General features: G+C 44.7%; 3 protein-coding genes across 6 annotated transcripts in view; 2 read left to right on the forward strand and 1 right to left on the reverse strand.

Annotated features, from left to right (window-relative positions):
* Nucleotides 1-7,394, forward strand: part of PPM1L (protein phosphatase, Mg2+/Mn2+ dependent 1L) — a 90,631-nt gene extending 83,237 nt beyond the window's left edge. Inside the window, exon 4 of the mRNA XM_065844361.2 lies at nt 1,014-7,394. Within this exon, the coding sequence (XP_065700433.1) occupies nt 1,014-1,360 (347 nt within the window). The 3' untranslated portion in view covers nt 1,361-7,394. The remainder of the gene's footprint in view (nt 1-1,013) is intronic.
* Nucleotides 7,395-7,516: 122 nt separating this feature from the next.
* On the reverse strand, nt 7,517-15,853 carry B3GALNT1 (beta-1,3-N-acetylgalactosaminyltransferase 1 (Globoside blood group)). 4 transcript variants are annotated; one of them, XM_071812740.1, is made up of 4 exons: nt 15,537-15,853; nt 14,926-15,067; nt 13,796-14,036; nt 7,517-9,248 (listed from the first exon to the last, which is right to left on the reverse strand). In XM_071812740.1, exon 4 carries the CDS (start codon nt 9,169-9,171, stop codon nt 8,212-8,214), a length of 960 nt encoding a protein of 319 aa, XP_071668841.1. In that variant the 5' UTR covers nt 9,172-9,248; nt 13,796-14,036; nt 14,926-15,067; nt 15,537-15,853; the 3' UTR covers nt 7,517-8,211. The 4 variants fall into 4 exon arrangements, with proteins under 4 accessions (XP_071668841.1, XP_071668840.1, XP_065700434.1 ...); XM_071812739.1 differs by having other exon boundaries at nt 14,926-15,074; XM_065844362.2 differs by lacking the exons at nt 13,796-14,036; nt 14,926-15,067; nt 15,537-15,853 and adding an exon at nt 12,372-12,443.
* ARL14 (ARF like GTPase 14) lies at nt 15,606-16,269 on the forward strand. Its single transcript, XM_065845037.2, has one exon. The coding sequence runs from the start codon at nt 15,685-15,687 to the stop codon at nt 16,267-16,269; it is 585 nt and encodes a 194-aa protein (XP_065701109.1). The 5' UTR covers nt 15,606-15,684.
* Nucleotides 16,270-17,486: the final 1,217 nt, after the last annotated feature.

The following is a 17,486-nucleotide window of genomic DNA, read 5'->3' on the forward strand; positions in this document are numbered from 1 at the left end:
AACAACAAGGAATCGTTAAATGATTTAAATGGATTTCAGCTGAAAGCAGAAGGAATTTGCAGATTAGATCAGCCAAGCAGGAATGGAAACGCTGTCCTGAGGTTTAGGTGACTGACAAATAGCGCAGCTAAAACATCCTGATAACTATTAATACAAAGACATTTATAACAACACCAAAGCAGACACCCTGCAGATATCATTTTGTTATACGTTGTAATGTTCCACAGTTGCAAATTATTTGTCCCGAAGTGACTTTTCGTTCAGGTTCCGATGACAGGAGCAGTGCGGCCGGTGGCAGCAGCTGCAGAGGAACCGAAGGTGCCTCAGGTTTACTCTTTGCCCTTGAACACCACGCAGTTCCCTCCCTGGTACAACCAGACCAGTGTTGGTCATCGATCTCAGTGCAAACCCTCACTGTAAGCACCCCCTAAATAATACATTTCCAGCTAGAAGTAGCCTTCATCCTTCTAGGGTAAAATCATTTGCATTTTTCTGACTTGAAGTAAAAGTTCACGATGGGTTTGTTCCCAGTGGTTTTTTGGCCCGTTGTGGCCCAGCTCATTCAAGGCAGTTTGACAGAAGAGCCTGTGAATGTTTGTGCACTTGCTTCTTTTTATGCCTTGAGGTGAGACGTGAGTCCTCCCCCAGGGTGTTTTCAGGGTTTCCTTCTGAAACGGGCAAAATGTGAACTACGCAGAAAAAGGAGGTGTTTACTAACACGAGCGTATAAATATTTGCTTTCAGTATTTTTATCTGAAGGTTCCCTTCCTGCACAGGGATTTGTGCAGCACAGGAATTCCTGTGTGTGGTTGGTGCTGGGAGGACGGGGAGCACTGAGCCGCTCCGATTGAATGCGGAGCCATTCCCAACCCGGCTCATCCCGCACCTCCTGCAGTTTGAGCTCCGTAAGACACATGCACCACAGCGGGGATTTGGGGGTGGGTCTGGCAGGAAGCCGGAGAAACGCTTGAACTTCCAAAAGAACCGCTCTAAACGTTGCTGTTTCTCCCCAGGTGGTTTTATCAGCTTTAACGGCTCGTGGCGCGTGCAGGGGATCCTGGCCATGTCCCGCTCCTTGGGGGATTACCCTCTGAAGAACCTGAACGTTGTCATTCCCGACCCCGACATTCTTACCTTTGACCTGGACAAACTGCAGCCGGAGTTCATGATCCTGGCGTCGGACGGGCTGTGGGACGCGTTCAGCAACGAGGAAGCCGTGCGGTTCATCAAGGAACGCTTGGATGAGCCGCACTTTGGTGCCAAGAGCATAGTCCTACAGTCCTTTTACAGAGGATGTCCTGATAATATCACCGTGATGGTGGTGAAGTTCAGGAATAGCAGCAAAACAGAGGAACAGTAATTGCCGCTGGGGCTCTGCCGCACTCTGAACTTAGAACAAACTCGTACATTTTAAACGTAGTAGAAAGCTCTAGTAAATGCCGTTAAGATTCTACACAAAAGGAACAGATCCCTCTGGTCTTTGTTCCCTGCTTAGCAAAAGGAGCAATACAATAAATACTTTCTGAGTGATGATAAGGATTCAGTTCGTTCACGTGTACCCGTCGCCCGTGACCTTGCTGCTCCTTAGAAACCAACTGTAACCTCCCATTTCAGAGTTTTCTTTACAAATCCCGTGTAGACTTTTCGTTTGACTCCTTGCTTCTCATTTCTGGCGGTCGAAGGTTCGCGCAGAGGCACGAGTGACGGGGACGCTGCTGCCGGCGCTCGCGGGCGCGACTCCGGAACCATGCTCTCGCGTCTCTCGTCTCTTTCCTTTTTTAATCTGCAGTGCTCAGGTTGTACAGGAAAAGGTTTGTGATTATTGGCCTGTTATTGATACGAAGGAGGAAGAGGAGCCAACTCTTAACCTGCTACCACAGAACTGGCTCTCGCTTTGTTTAACCTCCCGCCCCTTAAATATTAATAAATCCCCGCCAAGCATGTGATGAGGTAGAGTTACCGAATTACCTGAAGCCACATGTTTATTCAGTCTGTGCATTACTCGAATTTAAACATCTCTTCTATGCCATGTTGTATTCAAACCAACTAATGTTAAACTCCAGCGAAATATCCTGATCCTGTATCAAAACCTCGGTCTGCTGGGCTCGAGGAATGTGACATTCACCGAGATTCAGCCCTTTGTCAGGTTTTTGGCAAGGACTTTTCACAGGCCTGTACAGAAAGTGATGCAAGATAAAATTCATTTCATTAATGATTGTCTGGAAAACAAAAGAGCGCGTTCCTTAGAGCCACCTAGATGGAAGTGAAGCCTATTGAGAGACTTCCTTGTGCTACTGCAGATTGATTTGTGGTGTTAATGAGGGGAAGACCACTTAAAAACCATTTTTTGGTATAATGTGTAAATGCCAGACATAAATGCTTCTGTTAAATCTAGATAAAAAAGTGTTTAGATCTAACTTCCAGTATTTAATTGAATTTTGGAATCTGTGACTACTGTAAGTTTAAATGACGACAGTCTGTTGTTGGAGGTTGGGATTTCGGGTGGCTCGCTGGCCTGTATCGTGTCGTACAACAACCCTTGGGGTTCCCTCCACCAAAACGTGGTCCTGGACGATCCGCTCGAGTCTCGTGTTTTCAAGGTGATGGAGTTGTCAGTATTCGGGTCCCAAGGTGAATCAGGGATAGAATGCGTTAACTGCCCTTGTCTGTTTCTTGGGTAAAGACACAATATTCCTTAGTTTAACCATTCCTTGGCTCTCGTCACCCACCTGCAACGGTTTTGGGCAAGTGGCTGGTCCCTAAAATACCGGCACGTGTTGTGGTTGTGCTGAGCGGGCAGGGTGTCCCTCCAGACAAAACCAAAAGGGCACAAATTTCTGCTCGAGCAGGAATCCCCATCTTAGTCACTTTTGTTCCTAGGTTATCTTTCCCCCAACAAGCTCCCCTCCTTTAGTTTGTTTGGAGATAATCATGGCTCTTAATTTGGATGTGTTGCTGTTACCAGTGCTGTTCAAACCGTGTTTGGATCCTTGGGCACCTCCTCTCATCACAGACGCCGGCAGAGCCCCTTGACTCTGAGGAGCAGCCGAGTGATGAGCAGAGGGATCCAAGTGTCCGGCGTTCCCTGCTCTGGTCCTTCAGAGGATGGCAGGTTGTGGACTTTTAAAATCTCTCGAAGAGTGCATTCGGTGAATTTTAAATGTAACTTTGAAGTTAAATTGAGCAGCTAACAGAAAATGTTAATAACTGCAGGTTACCTTATTTTGAAAAGGTAGTTGAGGTCAGAGCGCTGTGAAATGAAAACCTTGTGTGGTATTTCCATGGGAGCGCTTAATCACGTCCTCAGAAGGCCACGGCGGCAGGATTGGAACTGCAGGCAGAGGTCAGTGGTACGTGCGGCGTTTGCCTTTCCCTTCTGCTTCACAGGTGATGTTTCTGTCCTGCTGGCTTCGCTTTGTAGGACGGAGTCCAGGTGTTTGTAAAACAGCTGCCCAGGAACAGGAGGATTTGCCCCAGCAGCCTCCAGAGCCCTAAAGCAGAGGACGCCTGTAGAGCAGGGTCACCAGCACTAACCCGGCACGGGACTTAGGAAAACACACCGTGCAGAGCGATATGGAACTGTCTGGCAGGCTTGGCAGGATATTTATCCCAGGATTCATTTACTCCGTCACTCACAGGCCCATCCAGTCACCGCACCAGCCCCTCTTCAACCTTGCACTGTCTGCACCTGCAACAATTGTTGTTCTAGCACCTTCAGTTTTCTCGGCAACACCCCCACCTCGGCAGCAGCTTCCTCCTGGCCCAAGGCATCCGTAAGCTCTGGTGAGGTCTTTTGGTTATATTAATATTACTTTAAAACACTCTTTGCAGTCACTATAGGTGTAAAGGTGGGCTGCTGGAGGTGACGGGCTCCGTCTTCCACGTGCGCAGTGCCGACCTGTCCCCTGCTAGATGTCTCTAAGAAGTTTTTAATCCAGTTCTAGATACCTGTAGCTTCCCAGTCATGCTGATCTGAGCCAAATTCCGTCGTGATGCATAGAGCTGTTGGATGACAAGATTAAGCAGTGTATGGATTGCTTACACAACTTAAATGATCTGGGGTCTGATCCTCCACTGCTGGAATGTGGATCCTACATCTGGGAGGAGCTGCCGGAGCCTGTAGCAGGAACATCCCCGGGCGCTCGAGCACAAGGTGCGGCAGCCCCGACTCCATCCTGGTCCTGCTGCCCGGCCTGGCCTCCTCCCCAAAAAAAGGGGAGATGCCTTTTGGTTGAAGTGGCTTCCGAATTCCTGCCCTATGTATTTGTGGAAGTTTTTTGTTTAAGCCAGAGTAGCTCCATCAGTGACAGTTCATCCAGCAATGATGGTTTATAATGGCAGGAAACTGATATATGAAGTTGCTGCCAAAGAGCATCTTTCATATGGTCTAATAGGAAAAAACATGCCTTGTAATGAGTCACCTTGAAAGTACTTGAAAGAACTTGGGCTGTTCGCAGTGGTGGTGTAAACTAAGAGTTTAACTCCCCTGTAGCACACGTTAAAGGTTTTCCATTCTGCCCATGGACTAGCAGGTAGTTTATCACTGATTACGTGCCGGCGGGTTCGGACAAGGCTGTTTGTTCACTCCTCTGACAAAAGGGCTTTGACCTTCACCGCTGGCAGCTCCTGGCAGTGACGGGATCCCGGCTCTAGATCCTGGCCTGGTTAGGCGGGATCACAGCTCCGTCTAGTGGCTAGCCTAAGCACCATAACCAGAAGGATTGGTAAAGTCAATAGTGAAAAACCTGTGACTTAAAATCCCCCTGGCACAGTTCACAATTTTAAATGAATGAGCCCGTTTTATTGAGTGTTTTGATAAAGTAAATCCCATTTGACATCATGTATTGTCTGCTGACATGGGAACACAAGGTCAGTACCAAAACTGCTGCTGATGTGTTTACAGTATTTGACCATTGACATGTGGTAAACTTAAAATAGTGAACATTTTAGAATACGGAAGTTAATACTAAAGCCTGAACAACAGTGTTTCCTACACAAACACTCGATCTTGAAAATAAGGGAGTTTTGTTGCCTCGCAGAATACATGCTTTAAATAATCATAATATATTGCTAATGCAGCTGATACTTATTTTACAGAGAAACATTTAGTAAGTGATTATACTAAAAAAACCCCTCACCAGCCTTTCATTTCCTAAGGTAGGTGTTGAGGCCTCCATCCCGCAGTCCGGCTGTAGGGAATAGCAAGGTTAACATTGGGAATGTTCTGCTGGGGTTCGGCAGCCGCACAGCCCAGAGCTGCTGCCCCTCGGCAGTGTCCGTGTATTCATAACGCACCCTTCTGCACCTGAGGACTCATGTCTATAAAGATAGCTACAATTAAGTTTAAAGGTATTTGAATTTTAAATCATTTATATAGTGCTGGCTATATACAGCTTAGGTAAGCAGCTGGTTTACAAAAAAAAAAATACCCTTAGGTAACGAAGTTCAAGGCATCAGTTGTCTCTTGTTCTACACAATAGGCCAGATGCTCCGTTAAGCCAAACGTGCAGCCGAAGTCCGTCTAAAGCCATCAGTAAAGAGGCTCAAATCAAGAACAATTCTGGACTAGAGAGCTGAAATGCACTTTTGTGAGTAGGTCAGCTCAGTGTTACAGAAGAACTCTGACTGAGTTGAGCAATAAGGAAATAAAGCACTTTTTTCTGCGTTTATATGGCCAGCCCTATGTTCCTTTGAGCCTGTGGAGACGCATTGGTACTTTGAGGGAGGCAGATATTATTCAATATATTCATCAATGATTTGGATGAGGGAATAGAAGATAAACCTTAGGAAAATGTTGCAAACCGTCTATGTCCTGTTAGTACTGAACCGATCATAAGGAATAAATAAAGCCCCTGAGTTTGCAGCACGTACTATTTCATGGCTTATTGTGAACCTGTTTGTTCAACGCACAAAACATTTAAACCTTTTAACCCTTCTGAAATACCATCCAGGCACCCCAGGCTTGACATCCTACCCTGTAAAACCCTTTTGCTCCCCCCCCAGCTGTGGTTTCCAGATATCGCTGACCAAGAGATTATTATTATAATTATTATTATCATTATTATTATTAGGCTTTTCAAGGTAAAAAGCCCCACACTTTTCACATCCAAATCACAAGCGCTTGGAGTCCTGATTTAATTTGTCTATGAACCACTTGCTTGCACAAGAACCTTTGGATTTCGGGAAATCTCAGCCTGTGGTTGAAGCTTCATCCTCAGTACAATATTGTAGGCAGACGCAATAAAATTTGGGCCAACTGCTGACTTTAATGCTTCCTTACATGAGTTCACAGTCTTTGCACGGCTGCTCGCACAAGAAACTTCCCTGATATTTGCTTAAAGCAGAAACATTAGCTCAGTTATGAATTTTTACAGTTTTTTAAGCAATAATAAGGTCAGACTCAAATATGAATGCAAATGCCTTGAAAACCATGAGCAGTGTTATCATTCTGGGGCACAAATACTAAAAACACCTTGTTTGGTGGTGGGTGCATTTCTCTTGCAGCCCTTTTGCTGTAATACCTGGTTCTTATTCCCTCGCCAGGAGCACCGGCTGCTTTAGCTGCCCAGGTTCTTTCATCAGTACATTTATTTGAGGAAGCAATACAAGCCATGCTGGACTATCGGTGTTCTTGCGAAAATAATGTATTTCTAAACATTTAACATGGCAGGCGTATAAAAAGAGGAGGTGGTGGGTTTTTTAAGGTGTACAAATGATCAAAGAGCGGGTTAAACATCTCTCCCAGAGCGCTCAGGAGCTGACAACAGCACAGCAACCGAATCACAGATCCCAAAAGCACAGGAACAGCCGGAGTTTCACCCGTTTCTAGAACCACAGCAGCATTCTGCCCTCAGTTATGCAATACTGTACCGTTAGCTATTTAGTTTAACGAAATAAATCTATTTTTTAAAAACTTTGATCTTCTTAACATACATTCTTAGACCGCTGACATCTGAAATACTTGTTTAGAGAGAATTCTCCCCAAACTGCATTTTTATATCTAAAAACCAAATAACACACCCCATAATTCCATCACAAAACCAGGTGCAGTTGTTGTACAGAGCAAAACTCAATACTGACCATAATCACAACGTAAAAAACACGGTGAAACCTCAAAGTTGGTCCTGGAGGTTTCTGCACCTGGTGTAATTTGTCTCTAAGAGACGAGGTGAAGAGCAGCCCCGTGTAAATACGGCACCGGCCCCGCTGGAGCAGGAGGTGGCAGCTCCGGGAGGCACCTGTAGCATCTGCGCTGTGTAGTGGACGTGTCAAGAATAATCATGTTAATGCCATTGCCAATTCTGTATTGTTGTCTATTAGAAGTGTAAACTACTGAAAACTCGGCCTTGCAGATATGAATAAAGTGATTAAAATACCCATCTTTACAGACATAATGAAGTTTGTCCTCTTTAAGAAACACAAATCTCAGCATTTCTTTCTTTTTTCGTTTTAAAATTTGAAGAGAACTATTGTAAAAACAGATATAAAGTCACAATTTAAATGCATCTGTTGTGATCTTCCCTGTGTGGTTCCAGCACTCTCAGGGCCCGTTCACAGATGTATATTTGTGCATTTCGATTATCCTGATGTACGAGATGTCTGATAACTCCACCACACACAAACTCACCCCGCGAACATTATCAGACACCCAAGCAATTCTGTTTTCTACATCTACATTCCTAGATACACACGCAATGTGCATCACATTTGCAGCATATCCCATCGGCTTCTGCAGACCCCACAGGGTCCCCAGGTTTGTAATACTGCAAACAATTCCAGAGGTGTGTCGTGTTTAAATTCAATGCTGTAAAATCCTCGGGAGGATCAAAGTTGATATTTTGAACAAAGGAAGTTGTTGGGCAGAGAACAAACACCTAAAGGTGGCAAAGGATGATTCAGTTGCAAAAACAATAAGAAAAATCCAGTTAGGAATTAGGGAATTATCTTCAAGGCTGCTTTCTTGGCATAAACATTCTTGCTCGGTGACATTTCACGTCAGGGCAGGTACATGAGAAAGCGCATTGTGAATGCTCAGTGTTTTTATTTAGGAATATGGGAACTTTCCAGGGCAATTCTGCCGTTGTGGTTCTGCCCGGCAGCACCGCCGCCTGCGGTCCAGGTCCCATGGGCAGCTCTGGGTTTGGGTTGCGTTGCCCTGGACTTTAAACATTTTTACAGCAAATAGGTTGAAGCTTATAGATAAATACAGAATCAAAGGCAAGTAACTGAAGTGTCTGCTGATAAATCCTGCCAAAACCTGATGATTTCACTTGGTGTAAGGCCATGTACCGCAATCAAATGTCGATACTTACAGATATCAAAATCAATTTTATAAAGAAAGAATTTATTATCCTCTGGAATACTGATGTTCACTTTAAGCATATTTAAGCAAATTCCAACATAAACATCCTCAAATTTAATGGGTTTGACATGACTCATCAGTTCATAAATCCTCAGAGCCAGTTTTCCATCCAGGATATAACTCATCCCGCTGCAATAGGGAGGATACGTCTTGAACGGATACTCATCATAAGAGATGTACGTCTTTTTGGAAAAGCCTCTGTAGGGGAAGTTATGTACAAGAGGATAACCAAGAAAAACATTTTCTGAGGAATTCAGCTTCAGAAGAGATTTGACCAGGTTCGGGGTGTTGATGAAGACGTCGCTGTCGGTTTTCATGAGGAATCTGGCGTTAGAGCAGAACTCGGTGACCCACCTGAAGCCCATGATCGTTTTCAAGGTGAGATTGTTGTAGGTGTCCAGAAAATTCTGGCGAATTATGTCACCGTAGAGGACGTTTTCATCTTCCACTGACAACACAGCAGCGTCGTCTTCTCTTCGAGTCTCCTGCCCCAGTAAGAACAGGGTTAGAACTCGATGTCCCCACCACGAGTCCCGAGATCCCCACGTTATCCTGATGGCCTGTCTTGATTTCACGTCCTCGGGATGCGAAGTCACCAAGATGACCAGGAACGGATCGATGTCTTCGCATTTCAGGTGCTCCCGCAACGTGAAGAGGTAGCGTTGCTTGTAAACTGGCTCGTATTCATAGAAATACATCAGGTTTGTCTGCTCAATCCCAGCGTTGGGGGAAAAACTTATGTACCAAGTTGTTACGACAGAAAATACAAGGAGAAACAAAAGAATCCATTTTAGTGCTCGCATATACATGACACTGACTAGAACTTTGCAGAAGTGCGTCAGCGACCTCCAAAATCTCTACCACAAGTCCTGCAGCATGTCTCTTGCTGAAAAAGAAATGAAAAAGTAGCATTCAGAATGCTGTTATTCAAATATTATATTTTTCTCCTCTTGTCCAAGATCCAAGACGCGCTGGCGCGGCCGTTACAACATCCTGTACCCCACGTGTCTCTGTGCGTCACAGAATGAGCACAACACTGAGCTGATGACACTGATTGAAACCGTAGAGGTTTCACCTCAGAAATTTCACCTGCACAAGCCCCGCTGAGCACTGGGACCCCAGAGATCTCCACACATCTCCGACTCCGTTCAGTCTCGAGGAGGGAATATTGTGCACAAAATCTAATGGCTACAAAAGTGTTCATCAAATTGACGTTCAGAAGTTTTGATTTAAAGAAAGGAAGTTCTAAAAACTGGTGGTTTTTATAAGCTGGAGCAGATCAGCCAAGAAAACAGGTGGAAAGAAAAGTACAAAGAACTATTTCGTCCCTCATGTAAGGGTGGAGCAGCCCCGTGGCCTCAGTTTTGACTGAGAACAAGCAAAGCCACATCCTGACGAGCAGTGTCAGAGCCGCAGCCGCAAACACCAACGTGTCGTGACAGACTCGGCTCCTGCGCTGCCCAGAGAAACGGCTCCCGCAACACGCAGCGTGATACGGGAATGGGTTAATAGGCACATATTAGAAAATAAATCAAGTGATTTAACAAAGGGGCATCGCAACTGACTTTGGCGCAGCAGCTTTACAGCTGACAGAACGGGAGCAGCAGGGAATCCGTTGCAGCAGATGAGCTTTGAATCTTCAAGAAGTTTTGTAAGAAAAGCCACATTCACTCAGCTCCATCAGCAAAGCCACACAAACTGAAAGCACCCGCGGGCACAAGTGATGCAGATGAGGCCGAGCCGCTTTTTGGCCTGGGACACAAACCTTGGTCTGAGCCTAACTCCGTGGAGTCCACGCTGCAGATGGTACCACAGTGCCAGGACTATTCAAATCTATACACAATCCCAAAACTAGATTTAAAAAGAGAATCTCAGCCCTCAACCCCCATTCAGCAGCACTTGCCTTTGCTGTATTTCTTTAGAACTACATTGGCTGTGAACATAATGTACCTTTAAGCCAAAATAACTACAAAATAATTAAGCTGCCACTGTGGGAGCTCCCAACGATTTCTAATGTTTGCAGTATTTACCCCGCACTGTAAGGTATCCACAAAGATACAGGTAAGGATGATGGAAGGTCTCATTTCAAAACACAATTAATTACTATTGAACTGATATTTTAAATGACCACTACAAGGCTTGTAAATGTTTTACATTTTTTAAAAATAAATCCAAAGCCCAACATCACATGCTAGAAATCAGGAGAATTTAAATTGCCAGAGCCCACTTGCCTTGTATTTCTGTGTACAATCTGACTTTAAATTAATGATGCATTAAGAGAAGCATTTGGAGCACCCTTCACCAGCGATACAGAGCGCACCACTTAAAATCATTAAAGCACTTTTACACAAACAGCTACTAAAATAGAAGAACTGATCTCTTTCAAAGCTGCGTGGCTCCAAAAATGCTCCATGGCAACACGATTCAGTCCTAACAGGATTCACTTCCTAACGTGACCAACGTCCCATCTTACAGACACGTAAAACCTCCAAAATTTTGGGTTGAGAATCAAACACAGTTAAAAGAGAAGATAAATTTGGCAGGTGCAGAGGAAACTCATTGGGTGTGCTCAGATTACATTTAGGGAACTTGGCTATAACCACAAAAAAATCAGATTTGCAATCTCATACTTACTTCTCAGCTTTATGGGAGCGAAAGAATTAAAATGCTCCGTTTTTCTCTGTATATACCAGCCTGGCTTTCAGTGAACAATATGAAAAATACATACTGGAAGAAAATAACCTGAGTTATAGATCAGTGCTTATATATTTGATGTTATATAAGTAACATTTCTCAGGGTTCGATGATCAATTTAAAGCATGCTGAAGTTTGATCAGTTCTTGACTACCTAATGGAAGAATAATCTGATTAGAAGGACCTTGATTCCTTATGGACAGAAAAGCCATTTTGAAGAACAGAACTGGAGATCAGTGCCTGATCTGCTACATAATGAAAAATCTGCGAATATGCCACCGTCACTAAGCACAGAACTTCAAACACAGAGAGAATACGGGAAAATTAAAGGGGAAACCCTCACCACAGCCCTTACAGGAAAACCGTCTTTTCTTCCTCTTTCAAATGCTTAAAGAAACGAGGCTGAAGGGGTGAGGTCTGATAGTCGAGCGGGCACTTTAGCTTGGAGATGCTGCAGCTGCAGAGCTCCAGTGATGCCCAGGACAGGTCCCCACGGCTTCCAGGCTTTATTTCCCAGCAGCTTTTGGCTTCCAGTTGCACCCAGGCAAGAATCGCTCCTTCCAGGGAAATCCGTGATTTTCCTGCAAGCTGGCGGCTTGCTGGAACCACACAGCAAAGTCTGAGATTGTGCTGACAGATAAAACTGATTGACTTCAAATGAACTGTAACAAAGAGTGTACTGAGCATGCTCTAGAACGTCAGATCCATTTCTCACTCTGCTAGAGCTTGGGAATTCCTTGACAGGAAAAAGGTGGCAAATTCTCATTATGATTAAATTCTAATAATTACGATAGCTAATGAATAGTCTAATTTAAAGATTACTACCATATCTATAACGTTAAATCATAGAAAAAAATATTTTTAAGCTACCAGCAGAAACAACTTGGAAATCTATTGCTGTTCCTGTTTCCTCATGTTCTTTGCCTGGGTCACTGCCAACGAGAACCAGAGGAATTTTTGCAAGATCATGAGCTGTGATAGCCGAGTACAACAATCCTTTTAAAGGTATTTTATACAGCCTTTAACAGTGACTTTCTCTCTCTTCAAATTGCCTAAACGATCTTAATTCTCTGTTGCAGGAAACCCTTCACAACGTATAGATTAATTAAGAGGGCACAGCCCAAAAGGTCGAATTCCTTAAGAAGAAATCTGCGCACTGCAGAAAACATATAGGAAAATAAAAGCCGTGTAACCGTTTGCTATTTCAAAAGGGAAAAAGCGCAGACACAGTTGTGTCCACACGAGGCACCCCCGGCAGGCCGCTCCATCCCCCGCACCCCCGCCATGAGCAGCCGCGCTGACCCCTCGCCGGTACCGTCGCTGTTGTCCCCCTTGTCCCCGCGGCTTCCGCTGCCACCGCCTCCCTCTGTCAGCCCGGCGGGGCGGGGCGCGGCGGGGCGGGGCGGGGCGGGGCGGGGCGGTGCCTCCCGGCCCTTCCGAGCAGCGGCCGCCTCCGCCCGCTGGGCCCGGCCGCCCGCAGCGCCTGGGGCGGGAAGCGGCTGTGGCCCCGCAGGGCTCCAGCGAGTTCATTTCTTTACACATCCCGGTATATGGGTTCCAGGGAAGAACACACCGGCGTTTGCAAATTCAACTTGCTCTCTTGGTGCAGGTTCCAGGCTTGATCGTGCTGAGGGTTCACCCCGCAAGCCTCCATAAATTATGACATTAATTATATTTTGTAACGTTACAAACTGGATACAAACTGAAACACGGGAGGTTCCACTTAAGTATTCATCGATGACTTGGATGAGGGAATAGAGCGCACTATCAGCAAGTTTGCTGATGACACCAAGCTGGGAGGAGTGGCTGACACGCTAGAGGCTGTGATGCCACCCAGAGACCTGGACGGGCTGGAGAGTTGAAATGTAACAAGGGCAAGTGTAGAGTCTTGCATCTGGGTAGGAACAACCCCAGGTTCCAGTATAAGTTGGGGAATGAGCTATTAGAGAGCAGTGTAGGGGAAAGGGACCTGGAATATTGTGTCCAGTTGTGGCCCCTCAGCTCCAGAAGGACAGGGAACTGCTGGAGAGAGTCCAGCGCAGCCACCAAGATGCTGCAGGGAGTGGAGCATCTCCCGTGTGAGGAAAGGCTGAGGGAGCTGGGGCTCTGGAGCTGGAGAAGAGGAGACTGAGGGGTGACCACATTCATGGGGATCAATATGGAAAGGGGCAGTGTCAGGAGGATGGAGCCAGGCTCTTCTCGGTGACAACCAACGGTAGGACAAGGGGTAATGGGTTCAAACTGGAACAGAAAAGGTTCCACTTAAATTTGAGAAGAAACTTCTTCCCAGTGAGGGTGGCAGAGCCTGGCCCAGGCTGCCCAGGGAGGTTGTGGAGTCTCCTTCTCTGCAGACATTCAAACCCGCCTGGACACCTTCCTGTGGAACCTCAGCTGGGTGTTCCTGCTCCATGGGGGGATTGCACTGGATGAGCTTTCCAGGTCCCTTCCAACCCCTGACATTCTGCGATACAAAAGCACACAGCATGGTGGAATATCCTGCCCGGACAACTTGGGAATCTACATAGTTTATGTAAACCTATGCAGTTTAGAAAAGGTTTGTTGTGCAAAGTTTGAGTTCAGATTAGTTGATGGAAAATCATCTGAGTTCTGGTTTATTGCTGTGGGTTTTTTAAACCAAATGTATAGGCAAACCCTGCACAAGCAAGATAGCCTCACCCAGCAGAGCAAACACACCTTTGGACACATGAAAGCAAGACTTCTTGCTCTTTAAATATTCACCTCTTAGTGCAAATGGAGATGTAGAACCGGTGTGAGGAAGGCCGTGTCCTGCTGTATCTTGTGCAGATGCGGACAGCTCTGTTTCCATCTCGTGCTGGTAGATAAACACCAAAGTAATGCGGGAAATCATTGCTGGAAGCGGCTCTGCATCACAAAATCGTGCTCTGAACCAAACTCATGTTTGATGTGGATAGTTAAAAACTGCAAAACCATGGAGTCCTCAGAAGGGAGTTGTTCTGTCCTGGAAATAAATGTAATTAGCTCATAAAAAGTCAAACATCGCGTAACCATTTCTTTAAAGTTGAGCCCATGAATATCGAATACAGTCGGAGCAAACGTCTAGAGCAGAGAACTGTGAGCAATGGTTAAATGGCGGCGCTACATTGTTTATAAAGAAATGCAAATGCTTTCTTCTCTCATTTAACACGTCATGAGCTGCTCCTGAAGCAAATCCTACTTGTAATCTATACACGTTATTAAACATGAAAAAACGCACAACGGTGAGTGTGTCACTGCCCTCTTCCATTGCCCCCAATTAGTTCTGGTCTAACCCTTTAAGCTTCAAGAGAAACCAGATGATAACTTGTCTGTCAAGACTGACCTTCATTTTACGCAACATGTGTAATACCTGAGCAACCAATGTCGCAATTATCAAAATGATTACCCTATCAGTCAGCGGCTCACTCAGCCAGAAGATCTTTACGTCTTTTTTTGCTGATTACGTGCTTTTTGAAGCAAAGACAAGTGGCAATAACTAATATTAGTGCTTCTGGGTATAAGGGCAAATAATTATTGCAATATTCGGTGAGCGTTGGACCAACCCAACGTAGATCTACTAACTGTCCAAAACATGGAGATTTGACATGAATTAAATAATATTACACTAAATTTTCTACATCCTCTGTTTTTATTCTACTGTTTATAATGCTGCCCTACAAATGATCTTTTGATTGAGGCTCAGTTATTTCCCCCCTTCTTGTTCCTCTCCTGAAGGAAATTTTCATCCTAGATCAGTGGGTAACAGCAGAATAGAGCATAATGAAGCTAATTTTTAATTTCAAGTAGCTGAATCACAGTAATGGCCACATCGTAAGACCTACATTTAGTCTCCACCATGCAGAGTTACTCACCGAGTTTACAACTTGGCGTAATCAAAGCAGACAACTTCATGCATGGGTGAGGAGGAAGAGCAGCTGATGGAGGCCGAGGCAGTCAGAGCAGAGCACGTTTTTCAGTGGAGTTCGCTCATTGTTTTATTGAGTGGTTGTTCCCCTGTAGACTCACATTAGAAACGTCCCGAGATTAATTTGTTGCTGGGAGATGAGATGCACCGATAATTCAGGTACCTCATCATTTTGTGGATTGGTTAAGTAGGGACGAACCATAAGATTTCCCCTGCATTTCTATTTCATTTCTTTTCCAAAGCAGATGCAGTAATAAAGGGATCTTTTCTCTCTGGGCACACACTGAAACAGGGGACACGGCAGCTCCCGGATCACAGCATTAGGGACCGTAACCAGGCACACACGATTTTACAATGTAAAGAGCTCTTAAACGGTCATGTAAGTGTGGATCAACGTTCAAACATGTTCAAAGACTGTAACCTTTGCGCTTGTGACCACTTGGTACGTTACTCATCGTTGTTCCGCCCACAGGCTTGGCGCTGAACATTCATAAATACTGTTTGCCTATTATCACGTTGATAAAAGCCAGCATGTGTTTGTACAGAGCTTTTACTTACTTTTCATAGCACGAAGCTGCTGCTTCTTCTTCCTGGCTCTTTGTGCTACATCTCACGGGGGAAGAACGACATTTTTCTGGCAAAAACTGGCGTGACGGAAGGCAGTGAATTCCAGTTGGGAGGCTTACCAGAGAGCACCACGGCACAAATGGGCCTCCAGAACACCAAACACCCCAAAGTGAAGCAAGCTAACATACCGATGTTGGGACTCGATTCTGCGGGGAAATCCACGCTGTTGTACAAGTTCAAGTATAATGATGCTTTTCTAACAATTCCAACAATCGGCTTTAATGTTGATATGATTGAAATGGGGAAAGATTTCACCTTGACGTTTTGGGATGTTGGAGGACAGCAGAAAATGAGGCAGGTTTGGTGCGACTTCCTGGAAGACGCAGATGGACTGCTCTATGTTGTGGACAGCTCTGATAAGCGACGTCTGGAAGAATCAAAGAAAGAATTTGAACTCATTTTAAAGAACGAATTTATAAAGAACGTACCAGTCATCGTGCTAGCAAACAAGCAGGATTTGCCTGGAGCTTTGAACGCTGAGGAAATAACCAGGAAATTCAAGGTGAAGAAAAACTGCAGTGACAGAAACTGGTACGTCCAACCCTGTTGTGCTATCACAGGAGAAGGTTTGGCAGAAGCTCTCCACAGACTCATCACATTCACAAAACACTCCAGCAGATCAAAGGAGACTGGTACAGTCTTTAAGGAAATCAAAACACCCTAAGAATTCCTGTCATCAAATTCTGGTGAACTTCAATCAGCGTATTTCGTTGGACAGACTAAATCTGAAAATACTGGTAAACTCTTATGAGTAAATATTTATAAAGAACTTGGACAATATTTAACTATACTGTTATACCTGCAGATGCTTCTGAGATACTACCCTGCAGCATTTTATTAGTGACGGTATACTCGGGGTGATTCAGCTCCAAAGCGTCGCTGTTGAATGATGAAAAAGGTGGATGTGAGCTTCTGAATTTTAGCAAGTGCTAAAATAGGTGAGCAGTGCTTAAAATGCTTAAACCGAGTATTTTGTCAAGATGTAAAATAGCAAGGTCATTCATTCAGCAAGCAAAGCTGGAGATAAAATGTTTTTCCATAATAAATGCTCCATGTATGGTTTTCTCATGTGAAAGTATAGTCGTTTTAGAGCTTAACCTCTTAGTTATGTACAAGAGAACCTATGAATTTGAAATAGTTGTTGGATATTATCACATTCTAGAACCAATTACTCCAAATAGATTTTAACAGACAGGATCTGCTCTGCCACAGCCGAAGCTGAGAGCCAGTGCTGTGTGTAAGGTGTAGGTCTGATGTCCCTTTGTCACATATTTCTTGGTGTCTGTGCTGCTGGATTCGATCCTCAGCCAAGAGCAGAGGGATGGACGCCAGTGTGGGATCAGTCCAGCCAAGCGCTGATCCCCATTGGTTTTGGGGTGGGGGATAAACAGGGGAAGAAATGGAGGGGATTGGCTCCTTGGTCATTTTTTAAATTGATTTTGATGGATCCTGTTCTGCCTGTACTGAAGCCACCTGAAATTTTGTTCCTGATAAATTTAAGTGTGATTAAATTTGACATGTGGCACAAAATTGCTCATCGTATTACTATGGTGTGTAGAAAAAAAAATTCCAAATGGAATTTCTGTTCAGATTTCCTGATTCATGAAGGAATGAACTAGCATTCTGAATGACATTAAAGCAACGAAGGTTTGATAACTAGAAGACTAATTGAACTGTATTAACCATGAAAACTGTTTAAACACTAAGGCTGAAAAGTTAATATGGCCTGCTCTTTTAAAAGCAAGAGAAAAGAGCCCATCTAATTATTGCATATACAGTCCCAGAAAATGCAGTCCAGTTATTTCTGCCTTCTTGAGCAATGTCTGCAGATGTAGGATGCTCCAGCGGTTAAGGTGCTTGCTTAGATAGCTGGATTTTTAT

The sequence above is a fragment of the Patagioenas fasciata genome, chromosome 9 (assembly GCF_037038585.1).
Source record: "Patagioenas fasciata isolate bPatFas1 chromosome 9, bPatFas1.hap1, whole genome shotgun sequence".
Lineage (NCBI taxonomy): Eukaryota > Metazoa > Chordata > Aves > Columbiformes > Columbidae > Patagioenas > Patagioenas fasciata.

Excerpts from the sequence above, each read along its gene's own strand:
- B3GALNT1 (XM_071812740.1), bottom strand. The coding sequence starts at position 9,171 with ATGTATATGCGAGCACTAAAATGGATTCTTTTGTTTCTCCTTGTATTT.
- ARL14 (XM_065845037.2), top strand. The coding sequence starts at position 15,685 with ATGGGCCTCCAGAACACCAAACACCCCAAAGTGAAGCAAGCTAACATA.